This window comes from Eptesicus fuscus, chromosome 23 (assembly GCF_027574615.1).
Source record: "Eptesicus fuscus isolate TK198812 chromosome 23, DD_ASM_mEF_20220401, whole genome shotgun sequence".
NCBI lineage: Eukaryota > Metazoa > Chordata > Mammalia > Chiroptera > Vespertilionidae > Eptesicus > Eptesicus fuscus.
This window is the reverse complement of record NC_072495.1, coordinates 27,597,838-27,615,028: the sequence shown is the minus strand read 5'-3', so window position 1 is coordinate 27,615,028 and position 17,191 is coordinate 27,597,838. Positions and strand designations below refer to the sequence as shown.

At 68.0% G+C, this 17,191-nt stretch overlaps 1 protein-coding gene across 18 annotated transcripts in view; it reads left to right on the top strand.

The window, feature by feature from the left end:
• The window catches only part of NCOR2 (nuclear receptor corepressor 2), a 140,655-nt gene that overhangs the window by 67,501 nt on the left and 55,963 nt on the right, over positions 1-17,191 (top strand). For all 18 annotated transcript variants that reach the window (XM_054712393.1, XM_054712397.1, XM_054712411.1 and 15 more), the window contains 6 exons: positions 2,838-2,904; positions 5,223-5,395; positions 6,365-6,458; positions 8,791-8,969; positions 11,394-11,448; positions 13,263-13,361. In XM_054712393.1, coding sequence (XP_054568368.1) covers positions 2,838-2,904; positions 5,223-5,395; positions 6,365-6,458; positions 8,791-8,969; positions 11,394-11,448; positions 13,263-13,361 — 667 coding nt within the window. The remainder of the gene's footprint in view (positions 1-2,837; positions 2,905-5,222; positions 5,396-6,364; positions 6,459-8,790; positions 8,970-11,393; positions 11,449-13,262; positions 13,362-17,191) is intronic.

The following is a 17,191-nucleotide window of genomic DNA, read 5'->3' as shown; positions in this document are numbered from 1 at the left end:
CGTTCAGGCCTCAGGCGGATGCTCTGACCACTGGGCGGCCGGCCAGGGCTGTCCTTCTGACTTTGCAGGCGCCCAGGGCCACGGCCCATCCGTCCTTCTTCCCACAAAAGTGTCTGGAGCTCCTGCGGGCGCGGCTCTGGGCCCGGCTCTGGGCCTGGGAGACCGCCGCGGGCGCGGCCTGGTGCTCGGCGGTGCGGACAGGAGTCGCCGCGCCTGCCAGGTGGTGACAGCTTGATGGGACAGAGGGGGCCCGGCGGGGGGGACGCAGGGCATCACCGGCTCCTCCTCGCGCCCTCGACCCCCCTCCTCGCCGCCTCCCAGGCCCCGCCCTCCTGCCGCTGTAAGTGCCACCAGGTGGGAGGTGATCCCTCCCCGAGGACCTTGGCTGTCACTTTAATTTCTCGCCGTCTGCGTGCTGGGCCGGGAGCTGAAGTTAATTTCACGCCTGACTTCCTGCTGCGCCGGCGATTTCTGCGCGTGCAGGTCACCTGGACCCGCCTCCGCCGCTCTCCCTCCGCCACCTGCCGCCTCGGACGGATGCACGGGGGTGGCTGCCTGGGCCCCATGGTGGGGACCTGCCAGACCCCTCCGGCCGTCGGGTGGCAGCGGCGGCTGGGGGGGGGGGGCAGGGGGCGGGGCTGGGGACACCCCGAACGGAGGAGGTGGGTGCTCTGTTGAGAGAGGACCCCCCTCTGCACGTCACAGGTCTCTGTGGTCTTGTCTGGAGGTTCAGAGAGGTTCAGTAACTTCCCCAGGGTTGCACAGCCCAGCCCCCAGGCCAGCCCCATCTGTGTACCCCGCTCCCCCCGCCCCCCTCGTTTCCTCTCCGGGGCTCCAGCCCTGGCTCTGCCCGCTCTGGCCCAGTGCCCCTGGCGAGTCCCCTCCCTCTGCCTGTCAGTAAGCCGGTCTCCTTGGAGCGTCTGTTTCACGTGGGAAAAGGGCTTTAGACCATCCGTCACCCCGATCTGACAGCCTCTTCCCACGGCCCTCGGGGTCCTGCCCTGGCGTCTCCGTCTGACTCTCCCCCCGCCCCCCGCCCCCAGCTCCGGGTCTGGCTCCCCAGAAACGCCCCTCCTCACCCCTCCACCGTCTCCGTCACTCCTTCCTACCCTGGAACCTCTGCTTCCCCCAAACCCCAGCGCACACCTCTCCTCCTCCGGGCAGCCTCCTGGATTGCCCCACGCTTTCCTGTCCCAGAACCGCCCGGGGCCTGGCCCAGAGTCTCCTCCGGCGTCTCCGTTTCCTCGAGTGTGTCTCCGTCCCGGTTCACGCTTCTCCTCCGAAGTCCGGGTCGGAGGTTGAGGCCTGTGCCCCTCCCCGGTTGTGCCTTCTCGCGGAAGGCCGGCTCTCCTCGGCGCCCACACGTGCCCGCGCCAGGGGACTCGCTCACGCGTGCCCGCCTTGCCAGGGCCCTGGGAGAGGCCGGTCCTTGGTGCTGCTGGAAGGGGTCTCAGTAGAGGACACGCGTGTGCCGTCAGCTGTCTGCGTCTCCACCATCAAAACGCTTCTTGGTTCAGAACAAACATTCAAAGTGTTTGCTGAACCCCAGGCCGGCCGCCCAGGGGTGCTGACCGCACGCGGGCCTGGGGGCGGGAAGAGGGACGGACCGCGGGAGGCAGCAGGGCGTGCGGGGACGCCGGCGAGTGAACGGCCACAGGCCTCGGTCCCCAGGGAAGCTTTAGGTTTAGCTTTTTTAAAAGAATATTTTTATTGGTTTCGGAGAGGAAGGGAGAGGGAGAGATGGAAACATCCGTGGTGAGAGGGATCACGGACCGGCTGCCTCCTGCACGCCCCACCCTGGGGATGGAGCCCGCACCCCGGGCGCGTGCTCTGACCGGGAGTCGAACCGTGACCTCCAGGTTCCTAGGTCGACGCTCAGCCCCTGAGCAGCACCAGCCAGGCCTGTCCCTCCTTTTAAAAAAACATCTTTAAAAGAGCGAACCTCGCAGCAGCCTCGCAAACACGGCGCTGAGACTGTCTCGGGTCTCCGTCACGCCTGTGCGGACAGCCACGCGTGTGGGCCCGCGCTGTTAGCCAAGCCAGGCTCTCGGCCTGCCCCCCGCTTTCCCGCCAACGGCCGTTTTCTGGCCCAAGGTCGGACCCAGGCTCCCACCTCCCGCGCTGCCTGGGCCCTCGGGCAGCCCGCAGCCCGGCCGTCCCTCCGCCTCCCGTGGTTCTCCCGTGTTCTCCGGAGTTGGGCCCTTGGAAGGAGGACCGGCGGGGGGTGTGGAATGCCCCTCAGTTGGCGTTTGTCTCATGTTTCCGGGGAAGGGGGAGGGCGGCCGGGCTTGCAGATTTGGGGACGAGTCCAGAGAGGTGAGAGTGCGCCCGCTCCACCCGCCCAAGTGCAGGCGCGGGGTCTCCGGGCGCCGGGTCTGCAGGCGGGGGATCCGTAGGCGGGGGGTCCGCAGGCGGGGGGTCCCCAGGCGTGGGGTCTCCGGGCCGGTTCCTGGTCTGGGCTGTGGGTGTGTCTCTGTGGCCACTTGTCCACGGCCGGCGTGGCCGCGGGCAGAGGGGAGCTGCGTGCGTGTGGGGGCGGCGGCAGCTCCGGGTGGGGGGTCAGGAAGCCACAAAGGCTTTGCCCCCCCCTTTATGTCCCCCTTTCCTGCCGACCAGACTCATCCTAATTGGGGGGGCCCTTCAGGATTGGGGGGGCCCTTCAGGATTGGGGGAGGGGAGGAGGACTTGGCAGGTGGGGGCTCGCCGAGGGGCAGTGGTGTCCAGTCTCACCAAGTTCCGGCGCGGGCTGCCGTGGGGCCGGCGCAGGGCCCTGCCGGGAGCCGGGAGCCGGGATGCCGAGCCCGCTCCTGACCGCCCCTCGCTGTCCTCCCGCGCAGAAACCAGGCGATGCGGAAAAAGCTGATCTTGTACTTCAAGAGGAGGAACCACGCCCGGAAGCAATGGGTAAGTCACCGCGGGCCCCCCCATCCCGGCCCGGCCCGGCCCCCACCCCCATCCCGGCCTCCACCCCCATCCCGGCCCCGTGGGGGACAGTCCAGGCCCCGTCAGGGCCACGCCTGTTGGGACCCTGCCCTCTGTGGCCGTCGCGGTACCACGTGTGCAGGCTGGGGGCGTGGCTGCCCCGGGTCTGGGTCGGGGCCGGAATTCTGTTCTCCTTCCCCTCCCCCCCCCCCCCCCGCCCCATGGGAAATCCGGTTCCTTGCCATCAGAGGAGCCATCGTGGGCCTTTCGGGCGGGGAGAGGGGTTTGCGGTCGGAGCTGGAGGACGGGGAAGGCAGGGAGCGCCCTTAGACACGAGGCGGCCCGGGAGGCAGCTCCGCGTCCTGCCTGGGGGGCACGTGGGGGGGACCCTGTAGCTGTGGTTTGCAGGGAAGTTAGGGCCCGTGGACGGAGGGGGTTACCCGTGAGCGTCCTTTCAGCTCCGCAGGGAGGAAGCGCTGGCTCGGACGGGGCAGCGGGCAGGGACTGGTGTCGCCGGGAAAGTCCCCAGGGCGGAGCTCAGGAGGGGCTCGATCAGGTTTCGCCTTCGTGTCTCTGCAGCGGTTTTTGCCCAGCTCTTGTGCTCATTCACGGGCCCGCTGGTCTCCCTGAGGGACCTGCATTCCTGCGGGAGGCGCGAGGCTTCCAGAGCCCAGGAGAGAGCTCCCCTCTCTCGGACCGTCTCCCCGGAGCCCCGATGGGACTCCTGGAGGGCGCGGGGCCCTCCGAGCCGGTTTCTGGACTCACCCGCTCTGTCCCGGACCTCGGCTGGGCCCTCAGAGAGGAGACCCCTCTGGCCCGGATACTGGGCGACTGGGGCGCTGGGTGGGCCGCGTTTGGGACCCCAGAGCCCCGTGGCATCCAGAGCCGTGGGCTTCCCGCCCTTTCCCTTCTCAAGATGGTGGGCAGAGGGGCCTGGGCAGGGTGGACGGCCACCACGAAACCGGGCATCCTGTCTCAGTCACGGAGTGGAATAGTCACCAGGCGCCTGCTGCGGCCCGGCGCGGTGCTGGGCGTGGGGGGCACAGACGCGGGGGCACAGACGCGCTGTGCAGAAGGGTGAGGGGAGGTGGGGACCTCGGTGCTGAGGTGGGAATGACGGTGACGATGTGGAGGTCGGAGTGTCAGGCAGAGGGCACAGCACGTGCAAAGGCCCTGGGGCAGGCGCGCCCGGGATCACACAGGACGGAGTGTAGAGGGCAGGCCTGAAGGGCAGGGCAGGCCTGAAGGGCAGGGCATGAGTGGGGGCGTGGTCGACATGACCTTGACCGGAATCGAATCCGGGACCCTTCAGTCCGCAGGCAGGTGCTCTGTCCACTGAGCCAAACCGGCTAGGGCTGAGCTGGGGGGTTTTTGATGGTGCTGACGTGTGGAGAGGCGTTGAAGCGAGACTCCGGGCTGCGCCATCTGTTCCCCGCAGCTGTGAGGGGGGGGGGCGGGGTCTCGCGTGCGGCAGACGCTCCCCGCCTGCTGCCGGCAGGTCACCTTGGAGACGGGAAGCCGCGCAGCCACGTCCAGGGCGGGTGGGGGTCTTTCCTCCGAGGACATGGGGCAGGTGGCCCTGTGGTTGGACACGGGCGGGGACTCCCTCGTCTTGGATGGTGGGCCCACCCCGGGCCTGGGACGGCAAACTGTTCCGGGCGGGGGTCATGCTTCCCGGGGGGCCGTGGGGGACACTGGGAGCCGCAGTGTCTGGTGCAACTTCCCCCCGTGACGATGGACGCGGCTCTGTGCGCCGTCTGCTGCGGACGGCCCCGCCACGGGAGGCTGCCGGGCGCTGGGCGTGTGGCGGGGGCCGGGGACTGAGATTGGAGTGTCACTGGAATGTACGCGACGTGAACGGAGCAGCCACACGCGGCTGGTGGCTGCCCTGCGGGACGAGGCCTTTCTAGGGGGGGCCAGGCAGGGCGGCCGGGCCCCGGGAGGGGGGTGACAGGAACCACGCCCTGGGGAAGGGGCTTTCCTTCAGGGCCCGGATCTGCCCAGGTCTCACGTGACCGGGCCTGCGTGCGTATGTCCGTGTGACTGTGTGTCCTTGCGCGTGTGTGTGCATCTGCGTGATGGTGCATGTGTGTGTGTATGTGTGCCTGTGAGGTCGTGCATGTGTGTGTGTGCAGCTGTGTGTGCATGCATCAGTGAGGCTGTGCATGTGTGTGCGTGACTGAGTGCATGTGTGTGTGTGTGCCTGTGCATCGGTGTGTCGTGCAGAGTGGGCGGCAGCGGGAGGCTGCGGTCGGGGTGCAGGGCCGCCCTCAGCAGTGCCCCCCGCCCGCGGTGCCCAGGAGCAGAAGTTCTGCCAGCGCTATGACCAGCTCATGGAGGCCTGGGAGAAGAAGGTGGAGCGCATCGAGAACAACCCGCGGCGGCGGGCCAAGGAGAGCAAGGTGCGCGAGTACTACGAGAAGCAGTTCCCCGAGATCCGCAAGCAGCGCGAGCTGCAGGAGCGCATGCAGAGGTGAGTGGCCGCCCGCGCCGCCTGCCCGCCCCAGCGCGCGAGCCGGGGCGGCGGGAGCCCGGCCTGCGTGAACCGGGCGGCGCAGTGCGAAGCGGGAGCACAACGGGGTCTCACACGGGCCGCCCCAGGGGCCACGCCCCACCCTTGGATGTGTCGCTCGGACCCTGCTGGGCCCTGACCCTTACTTAAGACTCAGATACATTCCTGCGAGCAAGCGCTTTAGCTTCTGCCCGTGCGCCCGGGGCTGCGGCCCACCAGCTTCGTCCACTGTGTGGTGTGCGTGGCCCCCGAGGGCGGCTGGGTTTGAGATCCCTGGTGGGTCAGAGGGGAGAGGACCGCCTGGTGTAGCAGCCAGGAGCACGCAGCTGGTCCGCTGTGGCCTTGTGTGAGGATTGAGTGAGAGCGCACAGTAGGTGCTCAGTGCCCAGCGCACAGTAGGTGCTCAGTGCCCAGCGCACAGTAGGTGCTCAGTGCCCAGCGCACAGTAGGTGCTCTGGCCCCTGTTGCCCTTTTCCCTTTAGTGACGTAGGTGAGGTGATGGGCCAGGAGCAGTGATGACAGACCTCACTGTCCGCTGGACACTCGCAGTGTCTACCGATGCCTCCTCCCAGGGTGGGAGCTGGTACCAGGCGGGCCCCGAGCTACAGGGGAGGAAACAGGCACAGGTCTAGTCTGGGGGGCGCTGAGCTGGGACGTGCATGTGGATCTGCGCGGCTGGCCTCTTGGAGCGCATCTCAGAGAGAGAAGGGGCCGAGCACCTTCTAGTGTTGGGGTTCAGGCGTCCCCGGGTCAGGCTGGGGGCCCCCTGCTCTGCCCTGGATCCCTGGGCGGGGGACTGTCCCTGTGGGTGGGGGCGCCCCGGCTCCGCCCCGCTGCCCACAGGCCGCCTCGGGGGAAGTTGTGGGCTCGGTCTGTGCCGCGGCACCGCCTCGCGTGCGGCAGTCCTGAGTGTGTCCCTCTGGCTTCCAGCAGGGTGGGCCAGCGGGGCAGCGGGCTCTCCATGTCGGCCGCCCGGAGCGAGCACGAGGTGTCCGAGATCATCGACGGCCTCTCGGAGCAGGAGGTGAGTCCGCGGCCCCGACTCCGACTCGCCTCCCTCTGTGCACCCGGTGGGCACCTCCTGTCGGGCCTCGCAGCCCTGCCTGCTCGGGCTGGGGCACCCCGGGACCCCGAGTCCAGCCCGCGTGACCCTGGCTGGGGCCCAGAGAGGGCCCTGTGCGCCTGGGGAGGGGCTGGTGCTGGCCTGTCCCCTCCCGGGTCCGTAGGACAAACCTGTCACGTGCCAGCCCCTCCTCCATGCTCCCAACACCACGGGGGGCACCAGGGAGCCTCGAGGAGGTGGGCGTCACCTTCCTCCCGGGACCCGCGTCCCGTGGGACGTGTGGTCGCTGCGGGCAGCGCGGGAGCCAGCGGCTGTTTACTTGAAATCGGCTGCCCGGCCGGCGTGGCTCCGTGGAGGTCACGGTTCGATTCCCGGTCAGGGCACAGGCCCGGGTTGGGGGCTCGATCCCCCGTGGGGGGCGTGCAGGAGGCAGGTGATTCATGGTTCTCTCTCATCATGGATGTTTCTGTCTCTCGCTCCCTCTCCCTTCCTCTCAAAATCAATAGAAATATATTTTTTAAATAATAATAAAATTAGAGTCGGCTGAAATGAAATACGGTTAGAGCCCATTTCTCAGTCACGCCGGGCGTGTCCGTGGCCCCACGCTGGACGGAGCAGCGGCCTGTTCTCTCGTGTGGCCCGAGGGCCAGGGGTCAGCCGAGTGCTGGGGACATGGCGCCTGGATTGGAGGGCAGCGTCCTGGGCCCCACCCCCACCCCCGCCCCCACCCCAGAGGTTCCGGGGTGGCCATCCCGGGCCGAGCCTGGAGCCGCTCTCACCAGCCCCCCCCCCCCCTGGTTCCGACTCCGGCGGTTTCCTCTCTGCCCGTCGGAAAGCGCCTTCGTTGTAGAACTTGGCACGTTTCAAACCCCACTCAGCCCACAGAAAGCAGAACTCGGGGTGCCTGTGCCCACAGCCGCACCGGCGTGTCTGCCCCAGTCCCCGCCCCCACGCCGTGGCCACAGGCAGGTCCCACGGCGACAGGGACGGGCTGGGTTTGCCCAGGAAGCCAGAGGACGGAGGCCCTTCCCCCTGGGCCCCCGCCTGACCCGGGGCCTGGGACGTCGGGGCTGATCCGCGTCCCCAGGGCCTGGCCGCGGGCATCCTCGGGGTGCAGGGCCCGCGTCCAGGGGTCCGAGAGGCTCCCTGGCGGGCGGGCAGGAGGGGACCTCCTCGTCCTTGGGGGAGCTTCAGCCAGCAGCGCAGGCCCCGTCGGGGGGAGAGGGAGGCAGCCCCGGGCGGCAGAGGAGGGGGTCCTGCTGGTGCCCGTGGCCATGGCCGTGGCCCCCGGGGTTCTCTTCGGGCGTCCGGGAGGCTCAGGGCTCCCTCGGTCCCTTCTCCCAGCTGGGTCAGGGCACACACACATACCAACACCGAGCGGAGGGTTGGGTGGGGGCGGCTGTGGCTTGGCCGGGTCTCCGCCTGCCTCTGGAGGTGGGTGATGAGCGGCCGGGAGATGAGCCCAGCTGAGTGGCCGCCCCAAGGCATGATGGGTGACTCCCGGCAGGCATGGGCTGCGCAGGCCTGATCCCAGGTGGACGCGCGGGGCGGGGCGGGGGGTGGGGGAGCTGGACGCCAGGGCTGGGCAGCAAGTGGTTCTGACTCTGCCCACAGCCCCGCCCCCTCCCCCTCCCCCCTCCCGCTCCCCCTCCCCCGCCCTCTCCCTCCCGTGCCCTCTGAGCCTGAGCCCCCGTGGCCCAGCCGCCCCGGACATCCCACGGTGGCTTCTGGCGCCTGCAGTTCCCGTGAAGCTTCCACGGGCGGACGGGCAGCTGCTGCTCTCGGCAGCGAATTTACAGCTGGGCCCCCCGCGGGCCTGTCTGGGCTGCCTTTTTGTTTTTTCTTTTTTTTTTTTAAAAAAATGTATTTTTATTGATGTCAGAGAGGGAGGGAGAGGGAGAGGGAGATAGAAACATCCACGATGAGAGAGAATCACGGATCAGCTGCCTCCCGCACGCCTCCTATTGGGGATGGAGCCCGCAACCCGGGCCTGTGCCCCTGACTGGGAATTGAACCCGGGACCCTTCCGTCCGCAGGCCGACGTTCTATCCACTGAGCCGCACCGGCCAGGGCTGGGGCCGCCTTTAAATCCCCCTTCCCCCAGCACGGGCTGATACTTTTTCTTTTTTCACTCACCGTTCTCTCTCTCTCTCTCTCTCTCTCTCTCTGTTTCACATTTTCCCACTCTCACCTGGAGCATCCCCCGCCCGCCCCCCAGCCCCCCCGCACGGCCCCCGGGCCCCCTTCCCCGGCGTCACGCACGCGCTGACGGGCCTCCCCCCGTCTCCCGCAGAACCTGGAGAAGCAGATGCGGCAGCTGGCCGTGATCCCGCCCATGCTGTACGACGCCGACCAGCAGCGCATCAAGTTCATCAACATGAACGGGCTCATGGACGACCCCATGAAGGTGTACAAGGACCGGCAGGTCACCAACATGTGGAGCGAGCAGGAGAAGGAGACCTTCCGCGAGAAGTGAGCCTGGCGCCGAGCGGTGGGGGGGGGGGGGGCCGGCTGCGCCCCGCGGGCCTCCAGCCGGGACAGTGACCACAGACCGGGTGGCTGAGAGCAGCGGGAATTCATCCTCTCCGTGCCGGAGGCCAGAGGTCCAAGGTCAAGGTGTTCCTTCTGACTTCAGAGAGAGGAGGCGGGGGAGGGGGGGAGAGAGAACCGTCAATGCTGAGAGAGAATCGCGGATCGGCTGCCTCCCGCACGCCCCCCACTGGGGATCGAGGGGGGTGGGGGTGGGGGCGTGTGCCCTGATCACGAATTGAACCATGACCTCCGGGTTCATGGGTCGAGGCTCAACCCCTGAGCCACGCGGGCCGGGCAGGGCCGGTTCCGGCTCCCTTCTGCGTCGCTCTCCCGGCTTCCACGGGTTCCCAGCCATGTCTGTCTGTCCTTGTGGCCTGTAGCCTGGCCACCTGATCACTCATCTCCTTTTGTCTTCACGTTGTCCCCCGTGTTCGCGTGTCTCTTACCTGCCCCCCACGCACCTTCGTGAGGCGGGAGGGTGGGAACAGGCATGGGCTGGGACAGACGGCCCCCGCCTAGCTGCCGGCCTCCACCTCTCCCCGCGCGGAAGGCCTGTGGGCAGGGCCTGGGGCAGTCTCCGCCCTTCCCAGGGTCAGGGGTCGGGGTCAGGGGCCGGGACAGGTCCGCCAGTGCGGACACCAGGACTTGGCGGAGCAGGAGGAGGGTCCCGGGTCCCCCGGATCCCGCGGTCTCCACAGGAAGGAGCGCCGTGGGGAGCAGTTCCCGCCGCGTGTTTAGGGTTTAAGGTCCCAGACGGAAACGCCCAGGTCCCGGTGGCTCCTGCTAGGTCCTCGCCATCACGGACGCTCGCCCCTCCCCGGAGTCCAGCCCTCCGTCCTCTGGAGGAGCGTGCGACACGTCTCAGCCAGTGAAGCGGCCAGAGCCGTCTAGGAAGCGCTGCCGTGGCACGCGGCGTGTACATCCCCGGTGGCGCTGGCGTTTCTGTCGGTTTACGCCGTCTTTACCAGAAAGAGGTGTCTCTGGGTCACACGGCTAACGCGCCGGGGCCGTTTGGGGGCCCACGGCTTTCCCGGACGGCGGTCCTGGCTGCGGCTGGTTTCGGTGGGATTGGTCGTGCTCACTCAGGGCCTTTGACAATCCCGCGTGGGTGGCCTAGGGCTCCGCCACTCCCCGACCCCGAGCCTCGGTTTTCCCATCTGTGAACTGGGTGAGCAGCAGCGCCTCGCTCTTCACCTGTCGCGAGGCTCCCAGTCCCGGTCGGTTCCCGGTCAGCGTCGACCGAGGACACACGCGTGGATTGGGGGGAGGTGGGCAGGTGACCGAGGACATGTCCACGCTCCATTCCCGATCTCCGAGGGGCCGCCTCCGCTGGGGAGAGGGGAGGAAATGTCCCCGGGCAGGGAGCGGGCGGGGCCAGAGCCGGTCTGTCCGGAAGAGGGAGGGCGTTCGGGGCCGCCGCTGCGTCGCGGGCCGCCCGAGGCGGGATCCCAGGCGGGGAAGCCGGCCGCCGAGTCCTGGCTTCCTCCGGGAAGAGAGAAGAGGCCATTCCGGATTTTCCGGTGTCTGGTGGGGAGCCGGGGAGGGCCCGCTGGCCTCCCGCCCAGCCATCTGGAGGGCCCGGCGCCGGCCCAGGCGCCCTCCTGGGACCCAGGGCCCCTGCCTCTCCGGCAGCCTCCTCTCTCCCCCAGGGCGGCGGCGGGGCCGGGCACCGTGTGGGGACAGCCGGCCGTGGCTGGGCCCGGGCCAGTGGCTCCACCCGGCCTCCCCGGGGCCTGGGCGGCCCTGACCCACATCTCCGCCCCCGCGGCCGCCTGCTCCCGCGGCCCTGCCGTGTCGGCCTGGCTGCACGCTTTCCCAGTAATTCCCCGGCTTCCCAGGAAGCCAGTTGGTGGGGCGCCAGCTCCCGCCACCCCTCTGGCTGCAGGCCCTCCTCGCCGCCTCCTTGGCCGGCCCGCCTTGCGCCCGCCTCTCCGAGGGCACTCAGCTCCTGTGCTCCCCGACCCGTGGCCCCGCTGGGGGAGGCCGGTGTGGGCCGGGCGCGGCCGGCTTCCCAGGCCCGGCTGCAGAGAGAGACAAAAGCAGGTTTTGAAAGGGGGGGCGGGAACCCCACCGAAGAGCCGCATGCCATGTCCTCGTTTTTCCTGGAAGCCGCCTCCAGCAGGACAACAAATATGTTTTCAAAGGCGCGAAAGCCGGTGACTCACTCCCAGCAACGCCTCTCGCAGCCCTCGGCCCGCCCGCCCGCCCGCCGCCCTTCCCACACCCCCCGGGTTAATTGCTCCGAGTGGGGCGGCGCCCGCCCGGCCCGGCCAGGGGAGACGGCAGGCTCCCGGGAGCTCGGCGGCCGCCCCGCCGGGGAGCCCCCCTCGGCCCGCTCTCAGGCCCACCCCCCTCTCCCCGCAGGTTCATGCAGCACCCCAAGAACTTCGGCCTGATCGCTTCGTTCCTGGAGAGGAAGGTGAGTCACGCCGGCCGGGCCGCCCTGCCCCGCACCCCACGGGCATCTCTTCCCGGGGGGGGGCAGCCCCTGGGCCGGGCGAAGGGCGCCCTCCCCACCCGTGGGGCTTCTGCCCAGAGCCCCTCGCTCTGCGGCCCCATCTGTCAGTCCTTCCCTCCTCCTTCCCTCCTGGGAGCCCGGCCACAGGCCCCGCCCACACCTCCCGGGCCGCGGGGCGGAGCCGGGGCTGGGAAAGCCCCGGAGAGCCAGCGCCTCCTGCGTGCTTGGTGCGTGCGTGGCCGCCAGCGTCCTGGCCCCGGTTCTGGGCGCCCCGGCGTCCTGATCAAGGCTTTGTAGGCCGGAGTGGCGTTCCTCCCGGGGCAGGACGGCGTGACTTTCCTCAGCCCTCTGACACTCACGGTGTGTTTGCTGGCGCCTCATGCCACGCCAGGCACGTGGCCTGCGGGTCCCCATCCCCGTGGACTCACCTTCCCCTGGTGCTGACTCTCGAACCCCCACTTCAGGCCCAGGCAGCCGGGGCGGCGTCCCTCTCTGCCCCAGCTCCCTCTGGGGGTCCCCCGACGCAGAGAAGCCCCCGGGTGCTGCCCCGAGGCCCCCCTGGTTCAGGGGTGGATGCTCAGCCACGGAGCCACACCAGCTGGGCATCACGTGTGTTGCTTTTTTTTTTTTTTTTAGTATATATTTTTATTGGTTTCAGAGAGGAAGGGAGAGGGAAGGAGAGAAAGAGAAACATCCATGATGAGAGAGAACCATGGATCAGCTGCCTCCTGCACGCCCCCCACACTGGGGATCGAGCCCACAACCCGGGCCTGTGCCCTGACTTTGAATCAAGCAGTGACCTCCTGGTTTATCGTCCACGCTCAACCACTGAGCCACACTGCCCCCCCACCCCTTTTTTTTTTTGTTTTTGTTAATTTTTAAAATATATATATTTTATTGATTTCCCACAGAGAGGAAGGGAGAGGGACAGAGAGTTAGAAACATTGATGGGAGAGAAACATCGATCAGCTGCCTCCTGCACACCCCCCACTGGGGATGTGCCCGCAACCAAGGTACATGCCCTTGACCGGAATCGAACCCGGGACCCTTCAGTCCGCAGGCCGACGCTCTATCCACGGAGCCACACCGGTCAGGGCTGTTTTTGTTAATTTTTATTGATTGGTTTCAGGGAGAGAGAAACGTGGGTTTGGTGTCCACTTACTGATGAATTCTTTGGTTGATTCCTGGGGTGGAACCTGCAACCTCGGTGTATCGGGGCGACACTCTGACCCACGGAGCCGCCCGGCCAGGGCCCTCCGCCCTTTCCCAGGACGTCCTCTGACGGGGCCCCTTTGGGCCGGGAGGGCGTGGGACTCCGGTCCACGCCCCCGTGGGGAGACCGAGGCAGGGAACAGACGGAAACAAATGTTCCCGGAGATGAGAGGGGCGCGGGAGCGGGAGTCCGTCTGGACGTGCGAAGCTTGGAAGAGGTTGTTTAGGCCCCAAATCTTAGGGGAAAGGAGGCTGGGGTGAGAGGAGGGAGACCCCAGGCAGACCCGGGGGGCCGGCATCTGCCTGCCTGTGGCCCCCGGGCGGACGCTGTCCTGGGCACGTACCCACGGACTTGGTCCTGACCGCGGTGACGTGTGTGTTCTTAGCGTCCCCGTTTTACAGGCGAGGAAACCGAGACACAGGGCAGGTGGCCTGGCCACGGCCACGCAGCCAGGGCGTGGACGCGGCGGGATTCGAACCCGGGCCTGTGTGGCTCCTGGCCGCCTGCTCGGACCGCCCACACGGCGCCCCCCCCTCAGCGCCTTCTCTCTCTCCGCCTGCAGACCGTGGCGGAGTGCGTCCTGTATTACTACCTGACCAAGAAGAATGAGAACTACAAGAGCCTGGTGAGGCGGAGCTACCGTCGCCGCGGGAAGAGCCAGGTGAGAGGCCGGGGCCGGCGGGCGGCGGGCCTCCGGGACCGTTCCCAGCATGCTCAGCGGCGGGCTCCCTCCCGTCGGGTCCCTCTCCCTCTGGTGACGGACACACCCTCTCTGGGGGCGTCTGGCCTTCCCCAGCAGCAAGGAACGGAGCTGGGAGACGTGGCCTTGGGGTCCTCTGCCTGGAAAATTCTAGAATTCAGCTTGGTGTGTGACCCGGGGTCGCTGTGGTTCAAAGGCTCCCTTCTCTGCCCTGGCTGGTTTGGTGCGGCTCAGTGGATAGAGCGTCGGCCTGCAGACCGCAGGGTCCAGGGTTCGATTCCGGTCATGGGCACGTACCTCCGTTGCAGGCTGCGTCCGTGGCCCTGGCCGGAGCCACGCTAGAGGCAACCCACGATGTGTCCCTCTCACATCCATGTTTCTCTCTGTCTCTCCTCCTCCCTTCCCCTCTCCCTAAAAATCAGTGGGAAGATATCCTCGGGGGAGGATGAGCAAACAAAAAAAAAAAGGCGACATTCTGAGAGCCGGAGCCGGGCTCCCAGGCTGATGCGGGCTGGCCCACAAACTTACCATTTTATTTTATTTTCCAAAATTTATTTTATTGATTTTCAGGGAGGAAGGGAGAGGGAGAGAGAGAGAGAGAAACATCAGTGATGAGAGAGAATCGTTGATTGTCTGCCTCCTGCACGCCCCCCACTGGGGATCGAGCCCGCAACCCGGGCCTGCGCCCTTGGCCGGAATCGAACCCGGGACCCTTCAGTCCGCAGGCCGGCGCGCTATCCACTGAGCCACACCCATCAGGGCTGCGTGTTTGTTTTATTGCATGTTTGAAAGAAGGAATGCCAGTCCTGCATCCTGTGACTTTTCAGCCTCCGCCGCTCAGGGCGAGATGGAGGGGTTAAGTTAGATCAGCGCCTGGCACACTCTGGCCCGCCACCTGCTTCTGTGAATCAAGTTTTATTGGCACGCGGCCACGCCCACTCATTTGCATATCGCCGTGGCAACGGCCCATGCTGAGCAGTCCTGAGGGAATCTGCAAAGCCCGGAAAACGGACCAGCCGGTTCCTCCCAGGAGAGGTCTGCCGACCTCTGAGTTAAAGGGAAAAGGAGTTGGTTTAAAAAAATTATCCGTCAAGCCGGGCCAGTTTGGCTCCGTGGATAGAGCGTCGGCCTGCGGACGGAAGGGTCCCGGGTTCGATTCCCGGTCAGGCCCAGGTTGCAGGCTCGATCCCCAGTCTGGGGCGTGCAGGAGGCAGCCGATGCATGATTCTCTCTCATCATGGATGTTTCTATCTTCTCTCTCTCTCTCTCTCTCTCTCTCTCTCTCCTTCCTTTCTGACATCAATGAAGAGTATGTTTATAATAAGTAAGAGGATAAAAAGGAAGCATTAAGTTAAAAAAACAGGAATCGTTAAAAAAGAATTCAGTCCCTAACGGTGAAGGTGACGGGGTCCCTGGCACCCATGCGGAGCGGGGTCTCGGCGGCGACGTGGTTGGGAGAGAGGGGAGGGGACAGATTTGTTCGCAGAGAATCAGCCCCGGGCCATCCTGGGAGCCCCCGGCGGGAGGAGGCGGGTTTGGGGAGCCGAGGGCCATGGTAGGAGGGCCTTGGGCCGCGCCCCTATCTCCCGGCCCCTGCACCCCGAGACTCAGCCCTGATGCCCGGTGCCCTGGAGGTCTGGGCCGAGGTCTGAGCATCCTCCCTGAGTTGAGTCAGCGGCTGAGGCTGGGCCGGCCCCGAGCCCTGGGTGGCGGCCCGGCGGTTTGTAGTCCGTGATTCACGGACGAGGGAGGGGGTCGAGCTGTCTCAGCCCGTGGCGAGGCCCAAGCCCCGCGACGCCGTGGTCAGGAGCCGGCCTGGCTCTGCGAACCGTCGGGGAGCCCGGGCGAGGCTGAGGCCGGCCGGTCGGGCAGCAGGGCCTGTCCGCGAGCCAGGGGTGCCCGCCCGGCGTGGCCTGGCCATGGGGGCGCCGTGCGGCGGAGGGAGCGTGTCCCCAAGGGTGAGCTGTCGCTGGGCTTGTCGGATTGGACGTGGAGGGGAGAGGGGGCCGCCGGGGAGGGGGGCTCCGGGCTCTGTGGCCTGTGGCCGTCTTTATCCGTGGAGCGGAGCGGGGTGCAGGGTCAGGAAACCTCCCTCCCGGGCGCCCAGCCCGGCCGCCCCTCCGGGACCTGCTGGGGAAGTCGGGGAGGGGCCGCTTCCTCCCTCCCGTCCAGCGAGCTCCCCGGGCTGCCGCTCGCTCTTCCTGGCGCCCCTGCAGCCTCCTCCCGGGGGGACCTCGGGCCCTCACCCCCAAGTCTCCTGCTGGTTTCTGGGGTGATCTCTCTTCCTGTTTCCTGTTTCCCTGTCCCCATCTCTCTCTGTCTCAAATGCTCGCTCACACGCACATACACTCACATACACACACACACACACACACACACACGCACACCCCCCCCCCCACCCCCCAGCCTCCCCTCCAGCTCCCCACTGAGGGATGGGTGACCTTGTTCCCTGCCGGGGCACCCACAGGCGGCCGGCGTGCGGCTGGGACGGGGTGACCGGGAGGTGTTCCAGGGCAGGCAGCCACGGTCCCCGGCGTGGGGCAGGGGGGCAGCCGCGTGCAGTCGGCTGGCGCTGGTGCCCGGGGCCTGCTGCTCCCCCCTCCGCCTCCAGGGCTCCCGGGTGAGGTCTGTCTGGGGGGCGTGTGGCCCGCCGGGTGGGGCCGGATGGTCTCCAGGCCGGGCTGTGCTTCCCCCTGGTGAGCGGATCCTGTGTCTCCCCCCAAAGCGGCCTCCCGGGCAGGAACGGGTGTCCAGTGGGGGCCGGGCCCCGCTCCCCTGGCGGCCAGCTGCGGGAGGCCCCGCTTCCGCTCTGCGGGGGGCGGGCGGCTGGGCCTGGGGCGGAGTGAGCAGATGTTCCCAGCTCCCCGCCCCGTTGTGTGCTGAGTGGGAACAAGCCTGCGGGAGGCCCCCCAGATGCGTCCCGGGGGGAGGCTGTTCTCGGGGACGCCGCGGGTGGGGGCCCCCGGGAGGCGGGAGAGGCCGGACCCCGGGACCAGGCCTGCAGGGCTGCTGTGTTCGCGAAGACAGACCCCGCCTCCTCGTGGGCCGTGACGGCGGGGGGGTGGGGGGGTGGAGGGGGAGCTCGCCTCAAAGGGGGAGAAGGCCAGGGACCCCGTGAGTCCCGCCCAGAAGGCCTGAGGGGGGTCCGTCAGACCCGGGGGCCAGAGGCTGCCAGGAGGGGTGCGTTCGTGTGGGGCTGCGTTGGAGTCCGGTTGTCGGCCTTTGCAAGGTCACCGCTCCAGGTGACCCCACGGAGCGAGGAGGCCCCGAGCTGACCCCGCGTGGGAGCGGGCCGGGCCAGGGAGCCGCAGGCTGGTTTCTGCGGGAGCCGGAGGCGGCGGGGAGGGAGCTGACCCCCAGGCTTCCCTGAGGAGGGTCACTCGGCTCAGACTCGGCCAGGCAGAGTCCCAGGCAGTTGGGGGGCAGGGAGGCCGAGAGGCCGAGAGGCTGGGGGCAGGGAGGCTGGGGTCGGGGCAGGAGGCTGGGAGGCTGGGCAGCTGCCGCTGGGCCTTGGAGCCGCCCGTGCCGGCCGCGGGGCGCAGACAGTGGCTGCGAGGATAAGGCAGATCCCAGGGGCCCGGAGACCCCAGCAGCCTAGGCCCCGAGGACGGGGCTCCGGAGGGCGGCCGCGGGGAGGGACAGCGGGAGACGCTCCGAAGCCGCCATCACTCGGGGTTCCTGGCACAGACGCGGCGCGGGGCGGTCTCGGGCGACGCCAAGCTTCGGCCCGCGGTCGGAAAGCCCCTGCCGGCCCGGGGCCCAGCCTGGGCTCCCAGGTGTGCCCGCCGGCA